The 23,903-nt window shown below is 49.5% G+C and overlaps 1 protein-coding gene across 2 annotated transcripts in view; it reads left to right on the top strand.

The window, feature by feature from the left end:
- The first annotated feature begins 351 nt into the window (after positions 1–351).
- The window catches only part of PDE4B (phosphodiesterase 4B), a 57,046-nt gene continuing 33,494 nt past the window's right edge, over positions 352–23,903 (top strand). The window contains exons 1-2 of one of the 2 annotated variants that reach the window (XM_059853593.1): positions 352–407; positions 2,832–2,881. In XM_059853593.1, coding sequence (XP_059709576.1) covers positions 367–407; positions 2,832–2,881 — 91 coding nt within the window. In that variant the 5' untranslated portion in view covers positions 352–366. Of the gene's footprint in view, positions 408–1,259; positions 1,490–2,831; positions 2,882–23,903 lie in introns of those variants that run through there. The other variant, XM_059853591.1, reaches the window with a different exon arrangement.

Genomic DNA, 23,903 nt, shown 5'->3' with positions numbered 1-23,903 from the left:
CAGCAGCATCCTGGAGCTCAGCTGCAAGAGGGCTGCCCAGAGAACTGAGCCCCACATCACTTCCTTTGACACTGATTGCTCTGAAGGAGGAAGGTGATGCACTCAGGAGGAGGATGTTGTTTTTCCTACCTGCTGAACAGGAGAAACCAAACAAACTCCTTTTTAGGCCTTTGTCCGGAACCAGCATTTCCCCTTGGCTATTTATACTGAGCCAGCCATCGTCATCCTCTGGCCTGCTGGGCCCCAGAGGGCTGTTCAGCCTCAAGCCATCATCACTCATTCCTGGTGAGGTCTGCTGTGCACCCACCCGTCCCACTGATCCCACCCTGCTCCGCTGGCTCCGGAAGGGAAGGATGAGGTGCAGGGATGTCCCCAGTGGGACACCATGGGCTCACTCCACTCCAGGTGTGAGTAGCATCACCTGGTGCCCACCACGAGCTCACCATCTTTATTTTACATAAAGCCCAGCATTTTATCCAGGCGTGAGGTTTTCCCTCCTGTGGATTCCTGTTGGCAAATTTTGATGGGAAGGAACCGCCACATTCCAAGGTGGAGGTTAATAAAAACCCAGATGGCTCAAATATTCCCTTTTTTTTAAGCTTTGCTTTTTTGGAAAGCTCGGGCATTTTGGCAGTTCCTAATGAGGAATGTGAAATTGGACAGGGCCGGAAGGAAGTGAGGGTGTAACCTGTAGGACACACAGGCATCTTACAGTGTCCTTTGGAAAGCATTCCCAGATTTGATTGAGGTATAAAGTTGTTTGCCTGGCCAAAGTAAAAGTCATTAAATTTTTAAACCATCCCATGCCAAACATCCCAGTCCATGGCAGAATGTGCTTCCAGGTGCCGTGGAGCTTCCTGCACAGTTTCCAAAGAGCTCTGCTGGGTTACAGCCATGCTGCCAGCTCATGATTTTATCATCTGTCTCATGATATGTGACATTTTACTTAAACTTCTGCTCTGGGGATCATGAGAATCTCAGCTTTCCTTTACCCCCTCTTCTCCTCTCCTCTCTTTTTTCCTCCTCCACCCCTCCTGGCCCAAGCAAGGAAAAAGAGGATGCTGTCCCACATATTTGCTGGAAAATATGAATGTTAAGGCCTGGAGGAAAAAAAAACAACTGGCAGTCATATTTTTTGGACTTTAACGTCAGGGTTCTTGAGGCAGTTTCCTGATTGGAAAAGAGGAGAGGATGATTAATGGCTTTGGAGTGCCGGAGTTTGGCAATTGCAGCCCGGGACGCGGTCGGGAAGCATCCGGAGCCTGCTCGGTGTGATGCCCTGCGGCGGGAGGGAAGGAGCGGGCAGCGGGAGCCGCTGGAGCGCGGCGGCGGCTGAGGAAGGACAGCGCTGTCAAATCTCCCATCTCCCATCCCTGCCTGCCCGGAAAACACGATGGGCACATGGATCTGAGGGTGGCGGGAGCGGTGCCGGCTCTGGAGCGGGGAATAGCGTTCGGAGCAGCGGCTGGTCCCTCCCCACCCCCCAAAGGCATGTCTGTGCAGCTCAGGGCTTGGAGATCCATGGGCTTGGATCCCTCCGCTCCGGGAGTGCTGCAGCCGCGGCGCGCTGTCCCTGTCGGGGAGTTTCTGTTTTTCAGAGATTTCGAGATTTGGCTTTTCAAAGGCTCAGCAGAGGCAGGTCGGGGCACATTTGCAGGGAATTGAGCGCCCAGCGTGTGTGCCCTGTGCTGAACCCTTCAGAGAGCCCGGGTGCTGCACATCCTGCCAGAACAGCCTTTGGATGCCAGGGAGGCTCCTGCCGGCGCGGGCTGTGGAGGGCTGGCAGCAGGGCTGGGATTGCGCTCCAGACCTCACCTGGGCAGCGAGGCCTTCCTGGAGCACTTCTGAGGAACCCCCCGGAGCTACAATTGCAGCACAGTTGAGCCGCTCTGCCTGCTTTGATTCCAGCTTCAAAGGAGAGCTGGCGAATAATGGATGTTGCAGTTCAGTGGCTGACTCCGAAATTTGGGGTTAGGAAGGAGGTTGACGAAGGGAGAGTGTGGGGAAATCTGGCTTCAGTTAAAATGGATCCAAAACTTCTTTAGGGAAGCAGAAGAAGCCCAAAGTTTCATTTTTGGTCAGCCTGAAGGACTGTAGTCAATCCAAACTGAAGTGTCTTGATTTTGGTGTCAACTCTTTTTAACTCCTTTAGAAAACAAGTCTCTGATGATGGTTTTAGCTTGAAAAATTGACAGTTTTGTTTGGCAAGACTTGTAGGGAACTGTGTTGACATTAGGAGACAATCTGCACCTTTCTCCAGTCAGACCCTGTTGGCTTGACTTGAACCAGTTTTTTTCAAATAGCTTTTGGCCCCTCCAAAATCCAGGAATTGCTGCTGAGATTGTTGCTCAGAGTCCAAGAAGTGTCCTTCAGCTGTTTGAGAGCTAAACAGTAGTACTGCAGCATCCTCTTCCTCGCTTCGGGAGCAATTCCAGTGTTAACTGGAGGGTTTAAAGACACATTTCTGACCTTTCCTGTGGCATTGCCTTGCAGCAGTTTGACATCACAGGGAAAAGCTTTATGGGAAAAGGCCTTGGCCATGGGGGAAGCCCAGAGCCTGGCCCTTGCTGCCTTCAGGCATGTTTTGAGCATGAAGTTGCAAAGGCAGCATGGGATGGTGGCACCTTTCTCCTCATTTCCAGCCCTTGGAGCAGGCAGGGAGCAGCCATCTCTGGCTTTTCATAACAGATCTGTCAACACTGCTCAACAAATCTTTGTGAAGTGCTTGGGGTTTTTTGGGAGAATAGAAAAGGATTTTTAACTGGGGGAGCTGGCAGGGTTTGGAAAGATAAAATCCCACCTCCTGACAGAGAATTCTTTTTCCCTCTTAGGAGATCTCCAGTCACGAGTCAGCCACCTGTTTCCAGAGTGAACCTGCAAGGTACGTGTGGGATTTGGGGATGGGCTGCCAGGCCAAGGGCACACAGCATTTATTGCCCAGTTCTGCTCACAGCTGCTCTCCTGCCCCCTCCCCGGTGCAGGTCTGGGTTCCTCCTGCCAAACTCACAGGAGAGAACTACCGGGCTCCAAATATTGTTATTTTAATCATTTGGTTTGGGGTTTCTGCTGGTGTATTAGCACAGGAGATGAACATGATTTTGGTTTGATAGTCATGGCCACAGTGGCTGCTGTTCTTGTGAGTCCCTGTGAGCACAGGCCTGGACAAGCCCCAGCCTACGAGCCTTGAACAGGCTCAGGCACAGCTGGGTCTTTTTTTTATTCTGTTTATTTCAGTTTGTCTCCATGTGATCTGTGTACTCAAACCCTTCCTTGGTGAGACTTCCTTGGCTCCCTGCTGGGAAAGGGGTGCCAGGGCAAGGTGGGGTGGGCAGCACCATGAGGGCTGCTCAGGCAGGGGGAAGGACGAGGATGAGCAGCAGAAGCTGATTACTTAGGACAGGTTTATTTGCTTTGACACCTGGGTTTAGCCAGGCTGAGGGTCTGTAGAACCCTGCTCAGGATCAGAGCTGGCCCTACTTGCACTAATTCAAAGGTTGCTCCAGAGAGAAGGAGATAAGATTTGGATCAGTGCCCATTTGTAAGGTTTAATCTCAGCCCTTCCAATAATTACATGCTTGGAGGGACTAATAAAGCTTAATTTTCACAGCATGTGAAGCCTGGATAACTATCATTTCCTTTCCTGCTGTGTGTTATTTATTCTCAGGGGACTCACAGAGTCCTGGACACTTCCAGGTTAGGTTCCTCCAAACTTGTTAATGGGAGATGGAAACCTCTGATTCAAAAACAAAACTGGACAACATAATCTTAAACTCCTTCCCTTTCTGTCACAGCCAGCAGGAATGCAACTCATCACCTGATCTAAGGCTGGGTCTAGCAAAGCTTTGAATTTGTGCCTGTATGGAAGAAAAAAAAAAATCCATGGAAAATTTCCTAGGCTTTCAATGGATCTGTTTATGTAAGTTAGACAATCTACTAGTGAGGAGAGAATGCCCTTCCAGGAATTTTTAGGTTCATTTTCTTAACACTTGCCGTGGAAAAAGTTGCTCTCAACTTTTTAACACTTTGGGGATATTTTTCTACACTATTTCCAACAAGAGCTGTAGGACACTTGGTACTTTTTAGCTGATCCAAGCTTCTAATGCTGGGAATATATGAAAATTCCTTCAGTAATGAAGTGTTTGACACACAGAACTGTAGAGCAAGTGTTGTGTTACCTTGTAAAGGTTGGATTTGTGGCCCCTCAAGTAAATAGGGTTTTAACCATGAATCTTAGCTGCTTTTAGGTGAAATCCTCAAGTAAAATTTTAAAAAGTAAGTTGGATCGTTGCAGCTTTGGTAAATTGTGACACTTTGTAGGTAAGAAGGAGATGCATTTTTGAGACTAATGGGAAATTGTGTGATTTCCTACATAAACCAGCCAATATTGGCATTATTGGCAGAAAATCCTGGGGTTCTTGGTTAAATTCAGGTCATCGCCTTCCTCTGCCTCTTCACAGCCACTGTCACACTGACTTCCTTTCCAGGCAGCAGAAAACAATCACAACCCTTGACTTTCTAAGGAAGTTTCCATTTAATTCGGCAAGAACAGAGATTTTTAAGGAACTTTTTTGGTGTTTGCACCTTTTTTTCCCCCTGTTGATGGCTTCTGCTTTGGAAATGATGAACTGAAGGAGAGGTTTTCCTATCAGAACCCTTCCAGTTCTGTGCCAGCGGCTGAGAGGATGCAGAGTGTTTTTCCTGAAGGCTTTGCAGAAGGAAGCAGTCGTGTTTTGATTGGGACCAGGCTGCTTCACATCTCTCCAGATAAAAGGCTGTATTTGAAATGGACTGGGTTTAGATTCACAAGATTTGTTGAGGCTTGGAATTTGATTTTAACCCTCCAGTGTCACCCGTTGATTCACGGCTTTACCACAACCCACTGACATCACTGTGAGCATCTTGTGGATGTCTCCTTTGATTTGTCATTTATGGGGTGATTTATATCCTGTTCTGAGAAATACAGAACTCAGGGCTTACAGCAAACAAGGCTGCATTAATAAAATTACCCTGGAGGGAGGCAAATTACATCCAGCATTTGCACTGCAAGGAATACACGCCAGCTGTTTACTCCAGCTGGAATATTCCAGGATTTTCCAAGCAACAACAGCCAAATCTGTTGCTGGTGTTGCATCACTGAGGACCCAGGCCCGTGGTGGAATAAATGAGCTGTGGTGAAACGAGGAAATTCTTTTTTGCTTTCATTTTCTTTAAGCAGAAAAACTTTTGGCCGAGTTTTTCCTGGGACAAAGGGCTTTGAAAGGCACTGCTGGTGTGACTGTGTATTTCAGAGCTTTCTTAACCTTGCAAGCACAGCCAGAGAAGGAAGGGCAATATGGATTGAACATCCTGTGTTTTGTCCTTGGTATCAGCTGAAGTAAATCTGGCAGATTTTTCCTGTTATTTTGTTATAGCTGCAGCTCACAGGAACGCACAAAATCACTTTTATGAATTAACTGAGAAACCATAACATGGAAATACAAAGCCATAGCAAAAGTCCATCAATCCTTAATGAGCTGGGCAGGATGATGGGAGTGCTGTGGGGTTCCTGTGGTGTGTGGCATCCTCAGCAGCTGTGCAGGGCCAGGGCTCAGCCAGCTCTGGGTTACAGGAACAATGAGAGACACGGTGTCCCTGAGGGCTCTTTCTCCTGAGGTTTCTTTCTCCTGTCCCCCTTTGTTTCCGCGGAGTGTGGCCTCTGCCACAGTTACTCTCAGTGACCTTTGTGCCACCTTGGGCTCAGGAATCGATCAGCACCTTCCCTTCTCCCTCCAGCTCTCCCCTCCCCTGGCCCCAGTGAAAGGTCTGCAGTTCCTACCCAGTGATTCAACCAATAACACCTTTAACCAGCAGCAAGTCTGGCTTTTCCTGCTTGGTTTTGTTCCTTCTTCCATGTTTATTCCCTGCAGTGACCCTTATTCCCTCTGAATTAAATCACCTTTCACAGTCCAAGCCTCTCATTCTTTCACAGATTTGGTACAAACTTTTCCCAACCTGTTTTGTTCCCACACCGTCAGTCCTGGGATGGGCAGTGTTTTCCCATTCCTGTTTGATCCACTGCCACATTTAATGTCACCAATGGTGACAGGAGCAAAGCACAGAGCTGTGGACCAAACAGCACCGAGTTTTTCCCTGACTGTGAGGGGTTTGCAAAGACTTCTCAGGATCCCCTTGGATACTCTCAGCACTCACTAATGACAGTTCTGCTCACAATTAATGGTAGGCAGTTGTCCTCACAATTAATGGCACAATATTGCTGATCTGCCACAGCCCCAGGCTTGGGGAGTGCTGCCCTTTGGGATATGTCACCTGCAGCATCTCAGGGCTCAGGGGATTAAAGCTTTGTTCAAATTCCTCTCTGGGGATGGGAGGGAAGGGTCGGTGTTTTTCTTCCTTGTGCCTTAGCGCTGCTTTCCTGTACCTCGGCACGTTTGTCTGCTCTTCTCACATGCCTTTACACGACCTCCAAACTCGTACTCTTTCATTTTTCCTGTGGGTGTAGGACGTTCACAGACTCGTGCACGAACCTTTGTGTAAAGCATAAACAAAGATTGGATACTGCTCCTGCTGCTGAGAGCCCCAAGATTTTGTAGGAGCTAGGGAGCCTTGTGCATGCAAGTGAGCTCTGGGTTGCAGATATCTCTGAATCCCCAGTAATTAGCATGGAGCTGCTGCACCATCCTCCTCTGCTTGGCCCGTGCAGAATGGCTCTAGGCACACACGGAGTGCTGGATTCACTTTGAAATTCTGTTTCTTTGCCGGGAGTTTGGCTGAAGATTTGACCTTTTGATTTGGAGAGCGACTGTAAAAGTCAAACGGCTGTGGTGCTTTGGGCTTTTACGGGAGTGCAGAGGAACCACGAGTTCCTGAGCAGCTGAGCCGCAGAGTCACTGGCTGCGTGCACAAATGGAGGCTTGTGAGCACCTACAGATATTATTTTTAAAGGATGCCGCGCAGGCACGATGCAGATCATTCAGAAACTAACCAAAACCGTGTGAGAAATCAGGTAGATAATGAGCTTAGTGACGCGCCTAAACGAGGGCTGGCTGGTGAGCGCTGAAGCCATTCTTGCCGCTCGTCAGGTTAAAAGAGCGTCTCAAGGTGAATTTCCGAGCGGGGCTGAGGCAGCTCCGGGCAGCACGGGGCCATCCCGAGGCTCTTGCCGGCTCTCCGGGGGGAGTTCATTCCTGCCGGGAGTCCGTTCCGCGTGTTGTGCCCGCCTGCCTCGAACACACCCCCCGAAAGTTGGACTCATGCATCTTAGTAAGTATTTCAGTTATGCTATTGACGTCAATGCAGTCATTAAATAGATTGCCGGCCCTCCCAGCAGCAAACCTGTGCCAAAGAGCTAGAGGCAGACACATTTTAAAAGAAGAACATCAGGTTTGCTTTTAGCATTTGGAGAGAATAAGGGAAAAGTTTCTTCTGAAGTCACCCTTTGCAATAAGGTGGTTTTTTTACTTCATTTTCTAAGGCTCATTTTGGGTGAGGATAATTGCTGTGTTTTATTGAACACACGTTTGTTGTGTTGCTGTGTGCATAAACAGCTCCAAACGAGACTAAAAAGTCATTTTTGTGCCCGGCTCTGGCTGACAAGTGACACTTGTTTCAGGTCCCCTGGCTAGATTTATTTGTGTATCAAGTGACAGGAGGCATTCGGGCAAACCTGCTTAGCCTTTGACTCCCGAAATTCTGCCAGGATTGATTTCATGACATCTATATAAGAAAATAGCCTTCATTTCTCCTCGGCAGGCTCTGAAGACACACAAGCTAATCATGACTCCATAGCAACGGATAAAAACTGTTTTCCCCTCCGCCCCACCTGTGGATGTCACATGAAGATGCTCCACGTGCTGCTGCCATCAGGAGCCTGTCACTCCCCGGGGCCAGCTGCCTCCTGCAGCCCCGGGTGTGCGGGACTCCCTGAGCATTCCCGCTGCCTGCTGCATTCCCGAGCCTGCCTGGGACAGCCATTCACCCCCTGGGAGATACCCAGGGCTGGAGGCAGCTCTGCTCCCTTTTCCCATCAGGAATGGCTCCGGACAGGCTCCCGAGGGGCTGGTGATGCCTTGGAGTGGAGACCTGAAACAGAGGCTAAAGAAAATGAAGAGAATAAAAGCAGGTATTTATTGAAGGCCTTCAACAGGCTCACCTTGGGCAGTCAAAAGTGTCTGAGGGCTACACCCACGCTGGGTGATGGTCACCAGTTTTTCACACTTTTATAAGTTTGGTCCATTTACATATGGGGGTTAATCCTCCACTTAAAGCTTCAGCTAATGAAGTCATTTACTCCCAGTCTGCTCCCCCCAGTTCACTGGTGTTTACAGTGAATCTCTCAGGGCCTGAGACAGTGAGATGTCCTCGAGTTTCAGGCCGAGAGAGGAATGGTTTTGTCTGAATAAAATGGGAGAACAGCAGCTGACAGGCTATGGAGCTTTAGAGTGCTACAGCAGCACAGGCTCTGAAAAATATTTTTTTTAAAAAAAGCTAAAAATATAAAACCCATAAAAGCTAAATCCTAAGGCATTAGTGGGAGCTGAGCCCCGAGGACACGCGTAGATGGCATCCTCAGGCAGTGAGGGAGCAGCTCTGCCTTGCCAGGAGGAGCAGGGCTGCTCTGACGGCAGCAGCGATGCGTTTTGGAGGGGTCACGGAGCCAAACCTCTGGGTTTTGGCCAGGTTGGCATTTCACTGATGAGCCCACACTCAGCTAGGTAGGACAAACCAAACGATCGACCCAGCCGGGTTATCAAAGGGCTTTATCTGATGGGTGCCTTCGTTCCAAGCGACCCGGGCAGCTGCAGCCCCGCGGTGGCGGGGAAGGGACCTCCGGGATGGCAGGTCCCGCTGTGTCCCTGGCTCGCTCTGCTCCTCGGGGCCAGGTCAGGTCCCGTTCCCAGCTCCCGTCCCGCTGCATTGCGCAAGGGCCCTGCGGAGACAATTGGGCTCTGCCATCGCTGATATCAGCGCTGATAAAATCTGTGTCTCCTTTGTTTGCTGCACACAACCATCAGGGCTGCTGGGGGAGGTTTTGACAGCGCACTCCTCTGCACCCTGAATCAGTTCCAGATGAGAATGAGAGCCGTGTCCTGGATCAGAGGGAAAAACAGCCCAAACCAAACAAAACCACCCAAACCAAACCTCTGGCAGGCCGAGTTATTTTTTTAGGTGGCAGGGCACAGTGTGTGCGTGCCTGGGGGATGAGCATTGTCCCGCTGGTTGAGTCCTTTCCGCTTCCATGTCACAGCGTTTCCAGGCACTGGGATTTGCAGTGGCCTCCCCAAAGCCCCCAGCAGCAGCTCGGCCCCACAGCTCTGGAGAAGTTTCTCAGTGCAGAGCATTCTGTCCTGGACACACCATGGGAGAAGCTGCATCCAGAATCCCTGTGGAGACATTCTCAGGGAAATGCACTGCTCAAATCCCACAGCCAGCCCCAAAGGCCAAACCTTGGTCCTCCTGCAGGACCTGATTCCCAGTGGAAGTTGCTTATTGTGTATAAAAATGTTTTGAACATTGTGTTCTGATTCTCAGCAGCCAGATCCTTTGGTGTGTAGTTGGGCAGGAATTCCCAAATATTTTTTTAATATTTATTAATCTTGGTGGGAGCAGGGGTTGGTTCCAGGTTGGAGGGGAACATAAAGAGGGGAAAGGGCTGTTCCTGCAGGACAGAATTGGAATTTGCTGTCCTCTGCAGGGACAGTCTGCTCACCGAAATTAACTCTACACTTACAAAATAACAATTACAAAGATTAAAACTTTCAGAACTTTAAAAATCAAGGTAGAATTAAAAGAGGAAGCAAAGGGTTGCTCTGGAACTTTTCCCTCTATTCCATACAGAATTGCATCCATTCTGATTCACGCTCGGCAGTTGCCAAAGAGTGACACTGAATAATGAACATATTGATCATTTCGATGTTCAAATCACCCAGAAATGTTCTGCTTTTATCACCAGTTTCATCTCCTGATGAACTAAAAATGATTTCTGTAGCCAAGCAAGGTGTGCTAATTAATGTAACCATCATTGTGCAAGCGGGGAGGAATGTTACACTAAGAGTTAATGAAACATTTCATTGTAATATTTGCTCCAAGAAGTGCCTGTAAATGACAGCCTTAAGGATGCTATAATTGCAGTACCTTTTTTGACAGAAAGGAAACAGCTGCTAATTATTTATGGTTATTAATCAAACCTGTCAGTTAATTCAAAGTTCATTCAGTTCACTGTAAGTATGTATGATTACCAACATTTAAATGTTTTAAGCAGTAGCCTTTAAAAACTATTTAAATACACCTCTCCCTGTGGGATATGTTCTCACATCCAAAGGCAGCATTGATTGGCTTTGCTGTGCATTGGAACACAGACTCATTTTAGGAATTCAGAATTAAAAAAAACCCTCCAAAATCCTGCAGGGTGTTGATTTGACAATTAATATCTTTTGATTTTGTAATCAGGACTGTGCCTCTGGAGGTGACAAACATAAGCCAGAAGCAGGATCTGACCCAAGGTTTGCTGGGATCCGAGATCCATTATTCAGTGCTAAGGAACTCCATGGTTAAATTGAATTTTGAAGGGACTGAGCATTTTAATGTAGATATTCCAGTATAAATATCCTGCTGTCAGAAATCTCCCTTTCCAGGAGCAAATTAATCATCTGTGCATGCTAAACTCCTCCACCACACCTTCACACTCTTCAAGAGCTTTCTGAAACAGACTTTTTCCCCAGACCTCAAAGGCTCCAGGTTCCAAGCACTTGGAGAGAGGCTCTGGCTGCAGCTTGCCAGGTCCCCTGGAGCATATTCCAGACACCCCAATGTTTCCATTCCAAGTGGGTCCAATCCAGTCAGACCTTTCGTGCCTCAAGCCTGTGTTTAGGGAGGTTTGTCAGGCTTAGCACTTCATACCAAAATGCTTCTGAAATGTCACATTTTACAAGCAATGTCTTTTTCTTTAAATACCACATATTAGGCTGACAAAAGCAGGAGTTGATCAGAGCAATCTTTGTGTTCTCTGAAAAAACCAGGGGAGAGTTCTGGGAAGTAGAAAAGCCAGCCTTTTTTCCTGTGCCTCTTCCCTCCCTCCCCACCTCATTCCCTGTACAGACTTTACAAGAAGTGACCCAAAATCGTGTCCCTGCTGTAGCTGACTCGAGAACAGGACGTTTGGATCCATGCTGGGAGCATTTGTGCTGGTCTGGGACAGCCCAAGAGGATGTGGGATAACGTCTGTTCTGTGGGGATTGTCACTGAGCACAGCGTGGGGCCGGTCCTGCTAAGAGAATTCCAAGAATAAACACACACAAGTGCAGGGTTTGTTGGAAATGGATTTTGCTGGCATTTGACAGCTGTGAAATGCTTTCCTCCCTCTTCTTCCCAAAGATCCTCTTGAAGAGGAGAACTCCAGGGAGAAGTTTCCAGTTGAACTGGAGTGTTTCTGGTTTAGACTTTAAGGGACAGGATCCCCAGCTGGCTCCTCCTCAAATGCTGCTGGGCCTCCACCTGAATTCCAGCTCTTTGGGCAGGGTATTTCCCAAAATTCCCGTTGCAGCTTCCTGGGTTTCAACTCTACTGCACAGAACTTTTCAACATTTCCACCCCCTTCCAGTGGGATCATCCTGTGCAGGTAAAAGCCAAAAAGCTGCTTCTCACTCTCTCTAGGTCAGGAAGGAGGGACCCAGGCAGGGATGCTGCTCACACCACATTTTCCAGCAGCAGCTGCTCCCTCTTTTGTGACACTTCCAAATGTGGCTCTGAGTGCTGCTAGAACAGCTCCTGGTGCACATTGCCTCGAGTGGGGAGTCACGTGCTGAAATCAGCCTGAAATCCACTGAAACTCTGGGAATTGTGCTGAATTTCCTGCACAGAATTCCTGACAGTGAGTGACTACACAGACACCTTGGCCATGGCTGACACCAGGTGCCTCTTATATTGCTGAATGTGAGAAATTCTGGAAAATGCCTCAGAGTATAAAACTTAGAGCAGGAAAAGTAAGCCCTGGAATAATCCCCAGCAGGCCGAGCCATAGCTGACCTTCAGTGGGGAACATTTCCATTTCCATGTCCATTCAATCTGATATTTGAACTGGAATTGTTAATAAGAGGTGCTTTTAGTGCTGACATTTTGATTTCTTTGAACTCAGGCTGAGGTGCTTAAATCAATGTATTTTGAGGGCTTTAATCAAATGGTTTTTGAGAGTGAAAGGCTGTTCTCAGCTCTGCTGGCTGCAGCCATTTGGGGAGTGGTTACACTTTCAAGTCTGCCTGTCATTACTGGGTCACGTTTGTCCCCATCTGCCCCTTCCAGGCATCTCTGTGGTGTAAAAAACCTGATTTGGGTCAGGACTGACCCCAGGTTTAAGGAATGTTGTCATACAGGACTCAGAATCCTCACATTTGGCTAAAGTAGATCTAGAAAATAATTTACAAATAAATTAATATCTAGTGTTCTATAATATCAAATTCTGATTATGGATAACCAGGGGATGAATCTGATGTTGTTTCCCTGGTAATTTGGGGAAAAATGTGGTGCCATGTCCCAAACACACCTTTTAAACAGCCAGGGCGTGCTGGCCTCAGCTCCCAGGTGGAGATGAGCACGTGCAGGGTTTAATATGGAACATTAAAAGCTGTCAAAACAAATGATGCTGCTCCGTAGGCTCCTGCCATCTCCCTCTTCCTCCCCACCCCGTTCCCCGTGGGACTCACTCCGTGATTTTCAGCACATTATTCCAAAAGTTCTACGTGCACTTGGGGAAACAGAAAGGCCAGTGAGTCACGAGCTGTGCAGGAGGGAGATGAATACCCAGGATTAGCACGGGGAAGTTTCAGCTCGGCTCTCAGCCACTGAGGAATTTGAGTTTGGGGCTTGAGGCTCTCCCCAAAATCAGAGCTGCGGTGTGGGGGTGGACAAAACCTGGGTGTTTCTGGGGAGCCACCACCCAGCTGACATGCAAAATATTCTGCATTTTTAAAAGCTGGAGGATTGTGGATTAGGAAATTGAGGTGTCCAAGCTCTGTGTGCTGGTGCTGCTCCCCCGGCTCGCGCCGTGTCCCACGCTGCAATCCCAGATCCGCCGATAGCGCTGACTCACGGCTTCACTTCGCAGCCCAACGGCTCCAAACAGGCCATTTTTTGCAACATTCTGCATTCTTGGGTGACTCTGCTCCCTGCAGATATCCCTGGATTTCAGCTGGGGGATGACAGTCCCAGGCATTTCGGTGAGAGGCAAACCAAGGGCGCGAAGTTCAGCTGAGGCGAATCGGCGGGGTTGACGTTTCCCCTTGGGTACATAAAATACCTGTTGGAGGAAAACAGATTAAAATTCCAAACTGAAGCAGGTTTTTAAGCTGCCATCCTAAAGGATAATGCTTTCAAGTAATTACATTTAGCCATGTAAAAAAACACCATTTTGTTATATTTTATAATTAATGTCATTGAAATGCTCATTCAAAATGTAAGGGGTGACTTTGTGTCCTGTCTTTCCGTGGCTCGAGCAAGGCATGGGGACACATAGGGTGCCATGTGTCATAAAGAATTTCCATGGATTATAGCTGGGATGCTTCCTGAAACCACATTCTTAACTTTCATATTGAGAAACATCAGGAAATTAAATTGAGAGGAATTAGAGGCAAATTTAGTGTTAAATTGTGACCTTTTAACCTTCCCAGGAGCCAAGGAACCTGATTTAAGCAGGTCTAACATTTTACCAGTGGCCTGTTCTACGTGGTTCAGGTGACATGGGCAGCCTTGCTCTGCCCCTTGTTTAACATTTCTGAATAATTTTCCTCATGAAGAGCTAAGGATTATTAATAACCTTTGTCTTTGCATCCAATGCCAGTGGCCAAGTGGAGCTTTTCAGGAAGATCCAGGATTGTGCTTTGAACTTCCAGGATTCATCCCTGAGGTTCCTCCTCCGTTTCCCACTCCAGCATTTATTTCACCACAAAGGACTTTCACTCTTGACGGACTCTTTAGACCAGAAGTTTTATTATCTCCAGGTTGAAACCTGATTTAATGGCTCCAGATGGGTCTGAGGTTGAAAGCAGCACCTGGATTTGGGGGCAGATCCAAGCGAGGACCTTTCTGCCCGTGGTTTGCCAAACTCTTGTGAAACGGTGACACAGAGCACAGTTAATCCTGTGCATCTCTCAGACTCTGGGGTTGTTTTTTCCTCTGGTTGAGCTCAGATCGTTGCTGTGTGGTCTGGCTGGGGAGTTCCTTCCGTGCCGTGGGCCTCTTGTGAAAGTCAGCTCGAGGTTTCAGAGGAGGAGGTTTTGGGGCACCTGCAGGGGTGCAGGAGGTGTTTGTGCACAGATGTGAGGATGGAGGAGTTGGGGACGGGGAGAGCCCTGGGGGCTGGCACAAGCAGAGCCCCTCTCCAGCACAGCCAGCTCCCGGTAGGAATCCTCGGGGCTGTGGCTGAGCCAGCTCCAGAACCGGAAGCCGTCCAGCCACAACAGCCCAGGATGGTGCCCCGCCTAATTAAGGCTGTTGAAAGGCAGGGCTAATTAGTTTAGGTGGAGCACCTCGTTAGCACAAGGATGTTGCTTCCAGGATCCAAGTTGGTTTCCCCGCACGTGTGAGCTCCCCAGAGCTCTCCCACATGTGGCAAATGAGATAATGCAGTGCCCAGGTAAATCCTAGGTGGGTACCGAGGTCGTTGCATCATCATATCCTGAGTTTTCCAGGGCTTTCTCACACTCCTGCACTCACGTGTGCTCGGGAAGAAAACACTTCTGCACACACAGTAAAATGTGCTTGCTGTGACCCAGCCTGGCCTCGTTTAGTTAGAGAGACAGAAACACAATGTGGGCACAGTGTGATTTGCAGGAAGCTGGGATTGGGGTTTGAAATCCTCAGGCTCAGCTCTAGGGCTGGGTGGAGACTTCCCTCCCATCCAAACCGATGGGCATCTCCATCCCAGCCTGCAGCTCCCTGGGCTCTTCTCACTGCTCTTTGAGGATTGTGGGGGGCAAAGCTGTGATGGGGCTTCACTTAATGTAAAAATCCATCATGACCTTGGAAATTCTGTCTTCAGCAATATGTTCAAAGTGTGTTACATTCCCTGCGAAATCATTCCCAGTGTTCTCCTTGCAGCTCCCTCCCTTGTGTGCACCGTGCACCTCCTGCACTCACTGTTAGACCCTGAGTAGGAGAATTCCTCTCTTGCTTCCTATTTCTCCTCCTGTCTTGTGATTAAGGCAAGAATCCCCCCCGGCAAGGAGGAATTGACGTGGTCAGTGAAAGGATAATGTGCCAAACCCTGCGATAAAGTTGGAACTGAGGAATCTTTCTTTCATTCATTCGACAGGCCAGGATTAGATTCTGCCTCTCTTGCCATTTCTGCTTCTCCCTCTCGGTGGACTGAGGAATTCCTACTATGCAGGCAAATCCCGTTCCCAGATTCCCCGGTGATAGCGCTGCTAAGTGACATCTGACAGGATGCTTCCTGCATTTTGTTACTTCCATTTGGCACCATAAAAGCACTGTCACTTACCCCTCTGATTTGTGGCACCTCGGCTGCATTGTTCCCTGCAGGGGGAAGGACCCTGGGAAACGGGATTGCCCTGTGGTAAAACCATCCCACCCTACAGGAGATGCTATCTCCTGAAATCCTTCCTCAGAATGTCTCCAGTTTTCCTTCCTCGTTAGCATTTCAGATTAAACCTTTAGGCTTATCTCCACATCAGAAATTACCTCTCTGGGAAGCTTCATCAACTTCTATCAGCCACCTTTAGGTGCTCTTGGTGTTCACGCCTCGTTTTTGCAGCTCGTTGTCATGAGAAAGGTGCAGTGGAGCTTGGCTTTGGGAACCTGGAGCTTTCATCTCTCCCTGCAGCATCTTCAAAGCTGAGCTTTGCAGGGCTGACGTACACTCGGACACATTAAAACACACAAAACGGATATAAAAGTGCTTTTGGGGTTTAATTCAGGAGCAAGACTTTTTATTAGCTGCTGCTTTCCAAGAGTTCCCCATGCTCTGTTGGAGATGTTAGTGTTGTTTATTGTGTGGGAATGATGATTCCTGGTGAAACATCTTCTGCAATGCCTGTCAAAGCTCAGGTCCTTCACTCCCAGCAACATTTGGGATCTTGGAAAGACAATACTTGAGTAGCCCCATCTCTGCCTTTTTCAGTCTGTTTTTAAGTCTCCCTGAAAAACTGCAGTGACTCCTCCATCAGTTCAGAGCTTCTGGTTTTGGATCCAGCTGCTGGGCTTATCCCAGTGCTTTTCCTGGCTCCTGTTGCCTCTTCCATGCCATCCTCCTCTGCCAGAAGCAGCACCCCCATCCTCTCCTGGAGGGGTGCTGCTGTTGGCCCTGCCCTGCTGCCCAGCCCAGGGCCCCTGGTTGATGGCACTGAAGGGCTGGCTCCGATGGGAAGCGCCATTCCCACCAGGCCTGCCCAAACCCAGCGGCTTCTCCAGCTCTGGAGATAAGGAACCTCAGTCACTGGCTGTGCACGAATTGCTGGGCAGTTCTGGCTCCTCTAACAGTCACTGGGCTGTCAGAGAGCTGCCAGCCCCTGCTGGTGGCCTCGGTGACCCGATTCTCATGACCTGGGTGGTGATCTACCACCCCGACCAGTGCTGGTGGGTGCAGTCAGGACTCTGCAGGTTCGTCCAGTTCTGCCCTAACCGGCTTCCTCTGGCTTGGCTCCTGCTCCAGGCTGACCTCTGGGGATGAGCTCCCCTGGAAATGCTTCATTTGCTCCCAAACATGGGGGCCCCCATGGCAGATATCCTGCTGCTCACCTGGGGTGGGTCACAGGAACTGGCATCAAACTGGGACTGGCCAGCACCAGGGCTCTGCACAAGCTCCTCTGTTTGCTGCCCAGGCCTTCCACTCCCACTTGCCCTCAAGACTGTCATTGTCATAAGATTAATTTCATCCCACTTCAGCCACCTAAAAATTATAGACCTGTCTTAAGTGATGGCTGCTTTTTGAAGAAAAGCTTGGGAGCAAACCATCCTGTTGTGCAGGAAGATCAGGAATTCCAGTGGAGGGCAACTCGGTGAAGCAAGGAGCTTCTCAGAGAGTCAAAATGCAAGAAAGGAGCAGGCAAAGAATGAGGAAGACTGGGAGCAAGGGAGGCATGGAAAACTTGGGGCATGTGTTGGGCTGACCAAAGGCTGATGGAGCTGTGGGTGGTGAGGGGACCCCAGTGGGGGTATGGAGCAGGGAAAGGAAATACAGAAAAAAGTGTTGATCCATGGGTGAAACAACCTAATGGTAATGGTACAGGAAAGACCAAAATAGTCAGCATTTTTTCTGTCTCAGTCTTCATCCCCCAGCCTGCTTGGGAAGATAAGGGATGGAGGACAACGAGGGAGCAGCCAGCTGGGGACAACCTAGAGGAGGTGGAGGTGTCCAGGCCCATATCATTGGACAAGGGTCAGGCTGGAAAAGCTGTGAGGTCAATGTGAGTTGCCCATGAAAATTGTGGTGCTTAGGAAGGTGACAGCAGGAAAAAGGTGCATCTTTGAGAAGGGTGGAGCAGATTAAGGGAACTGTGGACTGGTCAGACTCTTCTCATCAGTGAGAGGTCACTGAGGTTTTCCTCTGGAGTTCATTTCCAAACACACGAAAGACAAGAAAGAAGACTGGGAATGGTGGATGCAGACTTGCCAAAGCAAGTTGTGTTGGAAAGGCCCCACCTCCTCCTCCAAGGCCTGGAGGGTGGCCTGGCCCTGGGGACGTGGAGGGCCATGGGTGGGTGTGCAGGGAGCCCTTGGGCACCATTTCCCACAGCATTCCCACATGGCAGCTGCTGGCAGGGCTGGGAATATCTGGACACCAGGCTCCCAGGCTCGGGCTGGTGGCTGATGCCAGGGGGGCTGTGGGGTGTCCAACAATGCCCTGCAGCTGCTGGTGCTGGTGCTCAGCTGGGATGGTCCTGCTGTGGGTGGGAGGTGACCCTCTGGGGGTCCCTTCCTGTGCCTGGGGCAGAGAGGAGCAGTGGGCAGTGAGTGGCAGCACCTCCGGAGGGTGATTCAGCCCATCCCGGGGTACTGAGAATAGACCAGGATCACCCCTTGGAGCTCCCAGCCACTTTCCACTGGGGTGCGGGGAGCTTAGGTGATTAACTCTGGGCTGGCTAAAGATAGCCCAGCTGGGCCCCTGCGGCAGTGACAGTGACATTTCTGCAGGCTCAGGGTCCTGCTCGGGTTACCCCGCAGCTGGCCGGGCTCAGGGCTCAGGGCTGTTGACTCAGAAACATCACTGCTACTATGGCACTGAGGGACTGCCCGGGCCCTGCTGCTCTTCTGGCCCAGCCGAGTCACACTGCAGGAATTCCTCCCCTCCCTGGGAGCCTCTGCTTCCCAGCTGGGCCTTCTTCCTTCTTGGGATGCTGCAGCCCTTTGGTTTTGTGGCATTGCCTGCAGACAGGAGGTTTTCCCTTCTCCTTTTCATTCCCCGTGCTGACAGAAGCTTGGGCTTCTTCCTTCTTGCAACCATTTTTGTGGCATTCCTTGCAACCAGGAGGTTTTTCCTTCTCCTTTTCATTCCCTGTGCCTTCTCTTGGTGAGACATCTCCTCCTGCTTCCCAGAATCTTCCAGTTTGAACCTGGATGTGTCCTGGATGTTCTTGGCAAGTGCTGTTTAATCACTGCCATGACGTCTTCAGCAGCTCTGGAGCCGTTTTTCTTGGGGCTGAGTTTTCCCAGCAGCTGGAATGGTGTGTCCCAGAAAGGACCTGTCTTTAATTAGGGAACTTAGAATGCCAGGCTCCTCAGCAATTCAACCAAAAAGTTCCTTTTTCCTGATCTCTGTTGTTTGGAAAAGAGAAAAGAGAATAAAAATGTCCCCCAAAATCTTGGCTGTATTTTGCCAGGGGCTGTAGCTGATGTCAAGCACCCATCCCCAATTTCAGTCTCCCACATTATTCCTGGCAGGTCCAGCTCACTCATTTCCTGGCATTTTTCGCAATTAGCTGTGGAAAGCTTTCACTTCATTTTTTTTGTCCCTATCTTCCCCTCTCATCTCTGAACCCAGCCTGAATACAGGCCCCATTGTTCCTGGAGCTTTGGAGCCCCTGTTAGGATTTCATCCTCGTTCCCCCACAGCTGGATCTCCTCCAGTGCCACCTCCCCAGTGACCCCCTGCCAGTGGCTTTGCCAGTTCATCCCTTTGCCAGTTCCTCTCTCCGCAGGGATTTCACTTCCCAGGCCTTTCTGCCCCCATCTCATGTATTAACGCTGGCTAGCAGAGAAAAAAAATCTACATTTCCAAAGTACTTTTTTGTTGAAAGAATAACTGTGAGACAACTCTGTGCTCATTTGCATGCAGTGCCCGTGCCCGCTCTGGCTGCAGCGTTCCCAGCTCCTGCCGAGCTCGGGCACCCGCTGGCCTCACTCCACAGCCAACAAAGAGCCCTTCCTCTCCCTGCCACCTCCCCTGCACGCCAGAGGGAGGCTGCAGGTGTGAGAAACCTGAGAGGGGACAGCTCGAGTGACTGGTCGGACTGGAGTCCCAAAAATACGACGAGGGGAGAAGGGCAGGCTCGTCCATTTGTTGGGAAGTTGCTCAAGAGCGTCGTGGCTCCACCTGTTCCGTGGGCACTGGGGCTCTGAGCCTTTCTTAGCACATCTGCACTTATCTCTGCAAAAGATATAATTAGGGTGGCGAGGAGGGGCAGTGCAGCTGAAGGGCTCTGTGGTTCCCATGGATTTTGCTCACTGCTCATTCCAGCCCCGTGCTCCTGCGGGTCGGGAGCGTGAGTGTCCACAGGAGCTGCAGCAGGGAGCACGGTGGGATCTGGCAGAGAGTGGGGCTGGGTGGTGCTGCTGGATGCAGCTTTCCAGTCACACCTTTCCAATCACACCTGCTTTCCAATCACACCTTCCTCAGGTGCTCGTGTAGCTCTTGTGCTCAGAAAAAAAATCTGTTCCATAGATTCCTTGGATATTGGAAGGTGCATGAGGGATCTGATGCCTGAGGTTTTAGCTTTTCTATTTTTCACATTCTGTGCTGCTTTAGTGGGTGGGTCTGGGCTTCACATCAGGGCATGGTGAGCTCTGCACAGAGCAGGGAGACAAAACAATTCCTGCTCCAGCTGGGCACCAAGGACAAATGAGCCAAATCCCAGCCCAGGAGCACAAACCCCGTGGGCTGGAGAGAGAAAAACAAGCAGGGTGGGAGTGCCTGGGCTAAAGCTGGGCTGGGACAATGAACTGCAAGGTGCAAATGGAGCAGAGTTGATCCCAGGAGAGACCCCGGGAGTGCTCGTGCATTTTGGGGCCATTTTGGGTCATCTTGGGTGCAGCCCTGGCTGGGCTCTGGTGCTGCCCCAGGTGGGTCCATGGAGGAGATCCTTGGAATCAATCCCTGCTTCATTCTGGAGCTCTGTCCTGTCTCTGTTCTAGGGCAGCCTGCACAAGGCATCAGATCTATAAAAGAAACTTGTAATTACAGGATTTTTTCAGTGCTAGTAGTTTGGGATGTGGTGCTGTAAGATTTGGACATTTCATTGCAGATTTGAAGTGAATCCCAGGGGTTGTGCTCTGTGCCTTTGATTGTTTTCCATGTGAATTTCCAAATCTGTCCAACAGAAGGATTTCCACAGGAATCTTTTCTGGATCTGGTAGAACAATGCTTTAATTCAAGGAAATAGCTCTCAGAATCACTAACAGGATACATTAAACAAATAAATCACCGGGTGTCAGTTATTCCCTCGGCATTGTGAGGGATAAATATGTAAACATGTCCACACGATCCGTGAGCAACCACAGCTCCATTAGGGAAGGCAAAGGGTGAACAGCTCCCAGCCTGCACAGGGCCCTTTTCCATCAAGTTCTGGCACGTCCTTTGTTGATAAACCTGTTTTACTCAACATGCTCTGGGGTTTTAGAGTGATGCTAGGCACTGGGAGTAATTAACGTGGGGCAATGTTCCTGCTAATGAACCTCGTGTTGTGGGGGTGAAATAGCCATTTTCTGACACTGGTTAGTAATTAATGTGGGGTGATATTCCTGCTCATGAACCTTGTGCTGGGGAGGTGAAATAGCCATTTTCTTTTGGGGAATGGGAGGGATCTGTGGGACTTTTATCTGAGCCATGGCCATGTGAGTGCCTTGGTAAATCACTCCGAGCACCCTTCTCCTCCTTCTCCTTCTCCTTCTCCTTCTTCTCCTTCTCCTTCTCCTTCTCCTTCTCCTTCTCCTTCTCCTTCTCCTTCTCCTTCTCCTTCTCCTTCTCCTTCTCCTTCTCCTTCTCCTTCTCCTTCTCCTTCTTTCTCCTTCTCCTCCTCCTCCTCCTTCTCCTTCTCCTTCTCATTCTTTTTCTTCTGCATCTTGCTCATTTGCTCTTTCTCCTTCTACTCTTTCTCCTTCTCTCCCCATCTCTTTTCCATTTCCTTCTACCTTCCCCTTCTCCTCTCCCTCTTCTCTCTCCTCCCTTTTCCTGCCCTCTCCCCTGCCCCAGGAGTTAAGATCCCACAGTTCCCAGCTAAACCCAGGTGGGATCAGCTGCTGGATCAGTTGGGATGGACTCTCCCCCAGAGGGGCCCTGTCCCACCTTCCCCCCACACGAGCTCTTAGTCATGAGCAGCCCAGGAGTGAGGGATGCAAATGAGGCCTTCAGTGACATTAATGAGCTCTATCAGCTCCCAAATAATCATCTGCCATCCATATGATCTACTCCAGCATCTGCCTGCTCTCCCCAATCTTTTGTGTCATCTGCAGTAATGACAACAATTGGGATCATCTGTCATAAACAGAGAATAATTAAAAGTGGGCTGGTTTGAGGTCCTCTGATGAGTGCAAACTCTGGGCTTGTGCCCTATGGCTTCACCTGGGAATTAGGGACATTTTTAAAATTGTTTCCTTAATGTATCTTCCAGCTGGGGGTCTGGGACTGTGCTGTCAGACCTTTCCTGCAGCAGAGTTTTCATGCCCCAGGATAAACATTTCCACCTGGCCGTTCATGTCCACGAGGACTCCAAAATCCTCATGTCACCCAAGAGCCATGGAGGAGGAGCTCAGGTTCCCAAATCTGCTCCCTCTTCACCCAATTCCCTGTCACTCCTGGAGGGAAGGAACCATTTCCCCCATAACACTTGGATTTTCATCTTTGGGGGTTTATGAGTGATTGTCTGCTTTAGGTTTTGTGGAATTTTATCAGCTTGTCCAGCATTAGGGGAACATTTCACTGCCATGTTGTACACCCTGGATTTGGGAATAAATCCAGCATCAAAACTTTTCCCAGGCAAAAGGGAGCAACTGCTCTTACTTATTCTCCTTTTAGAGGAACAGATTTTATCCTGAGTCTAAATTGTTGAGGTAAGGTTTAGATAGAGTGATAATATTTTATTAAATCAGTTGGAATCACTGGAAAATTACTTTGGTGACCTCTAGTCTCAGTTGTTGTTGCTTCAAAAGCAGCTGGAGCTTGGGCTGGGAAGGACGGCCCCAAACACTGAAGAACTTTATAAATAGTCCCAATTTATTGTAGCCAGGATGAAATGAAGAGTAAATAACTTAGAAGAAGTCTTATGGCACTGTAAACATGTGGAACAGGATGGAGAGACTGAGTAAAGTTGGGAAAACTGCTGGAAGCTGCTTTTAACCTTCCATGTGAAAGTTCCTCTTGGAATTTTTGGCAGAGTCTATCTGAGTTTTTAGGGTTTGTTTAATTTTATGCTCCTCATTCCCAAGGTTTACAAGGAAAGTTGTGATCCAATAGAAGGAATTCTTCTTTTTCCTCACAGAGGTAGAAATGGAGGCTTTTACCAGTACAGCCAGCCCACAATTTGATCTCTAACAGTTGGGGAGAGCTGAGTGTGAAAGGACGTTGGCAAATATTGGTCTTCAACATTTCTTGTCCGCCAGATTGGACAATCTGTTCACAACTCAATCCCACTGGGAATATTCCTCCTGGGTTATGGAAAGCTGAGGTTTTTGGCAGCTGGAAAGGGAACTGCAACTGCTCCCCAAGTTTTTTAATTCACCTGGTTGGGATGTGGTGCTTTGGCCTTAAAACTCTTGTGGCTTTACGGCCTTTGCACGTCCCTCCAGAAGAAGTCCTAATGCTTTTATTTATCAGGACTGGGTTGACAAGAGAGAATCATGAGGGAATCAGGAGAGAGAAAATAAACCCCACTTGAAATTTTGGCATTTGGATCTCTTTTCAAAATGTTTCCTGGCTCAGTTCATCTCCTGCGTCAAAGCCACCAATCCCTCCTGCTGGCTGGGGACTCTGGCCACCCTCCTGCCTGGCTGTGGCACTTGGGGACATGATGGGGACACTTTGTGGGTGAAGAGAGGAACTCTGCAGCTGCAGATAATGTTGGCCTCGTGCTCAGATCCCTGCAGGCCCTGCGGAGCTGGAGCTCTGCTGGGAGAAGGATGGCACAGATGGGGTCTGGGGGGAGCCAAGGGTGAGAGTTTGTCCCATTGACCCCCTTCCCATCTGTGACATGGATGAAGTGTGTGCTTGTCCTTACACTGAACTACTCCCAGAAAAGAGGATGCTCCCCAAAACCTTTCACTTTCCAAGTATTCAAGAGTGAAAAAAGGCCTCAAGTCCACCTTGATGAGCAGCTCTCACTTTCCCCCTGTACTGGTGAGGCCACACCTCAAATCCTGGGGTCACTTTTGGGCCTCTCGTGACATAAAGGACATTGAGGGGCTGGAGGGGCAGGGAACAGAGCTGGGGAAGGGTCTGGAGCAGCTGAGGGAGCTGGGCAGGGGCTCAGCCTGGAGCAGAGGAGGCTCAGGGGGCCCTTGTGGCTCTGCACAGCTCCTGCCAGGAGGGGACAGCTGGGGGGGTCAGGCTCTGCTCCAGGGAACAGGGACAGGAGGAGAGGGAACGGCCTCAGGCTGGGCCAGGGGAGCTCAGGGTGGATATTGGGAATATTCCTTCCTGGAAAGGTTCTCCAGCCCTGGCACAGCTGCCCAGGAGTCCCCATCCCTGG

The sequence above is a fragment of the Haemorhous mexicanus genome, chromosome 9 (genome assembly GCF_027477595.1).
Source record: "Haemorhous mexicanus isolate bHaeMex1 chromosome 9, bHaeMex1.pri, whole genome shotgun sequence".
Classification (NCBI taxonomy): Eukaryota; Metazoa; Chordata; class Aves; order Passeriformes; family Fringillidae; genus Haemorhous; species Haemorhous mexicanus.
The sequence above is the reverse complement of the archived record's forward strand: the minus strand, read 5'-3'. Positions and strand labels throughout refer to the sequence as shown.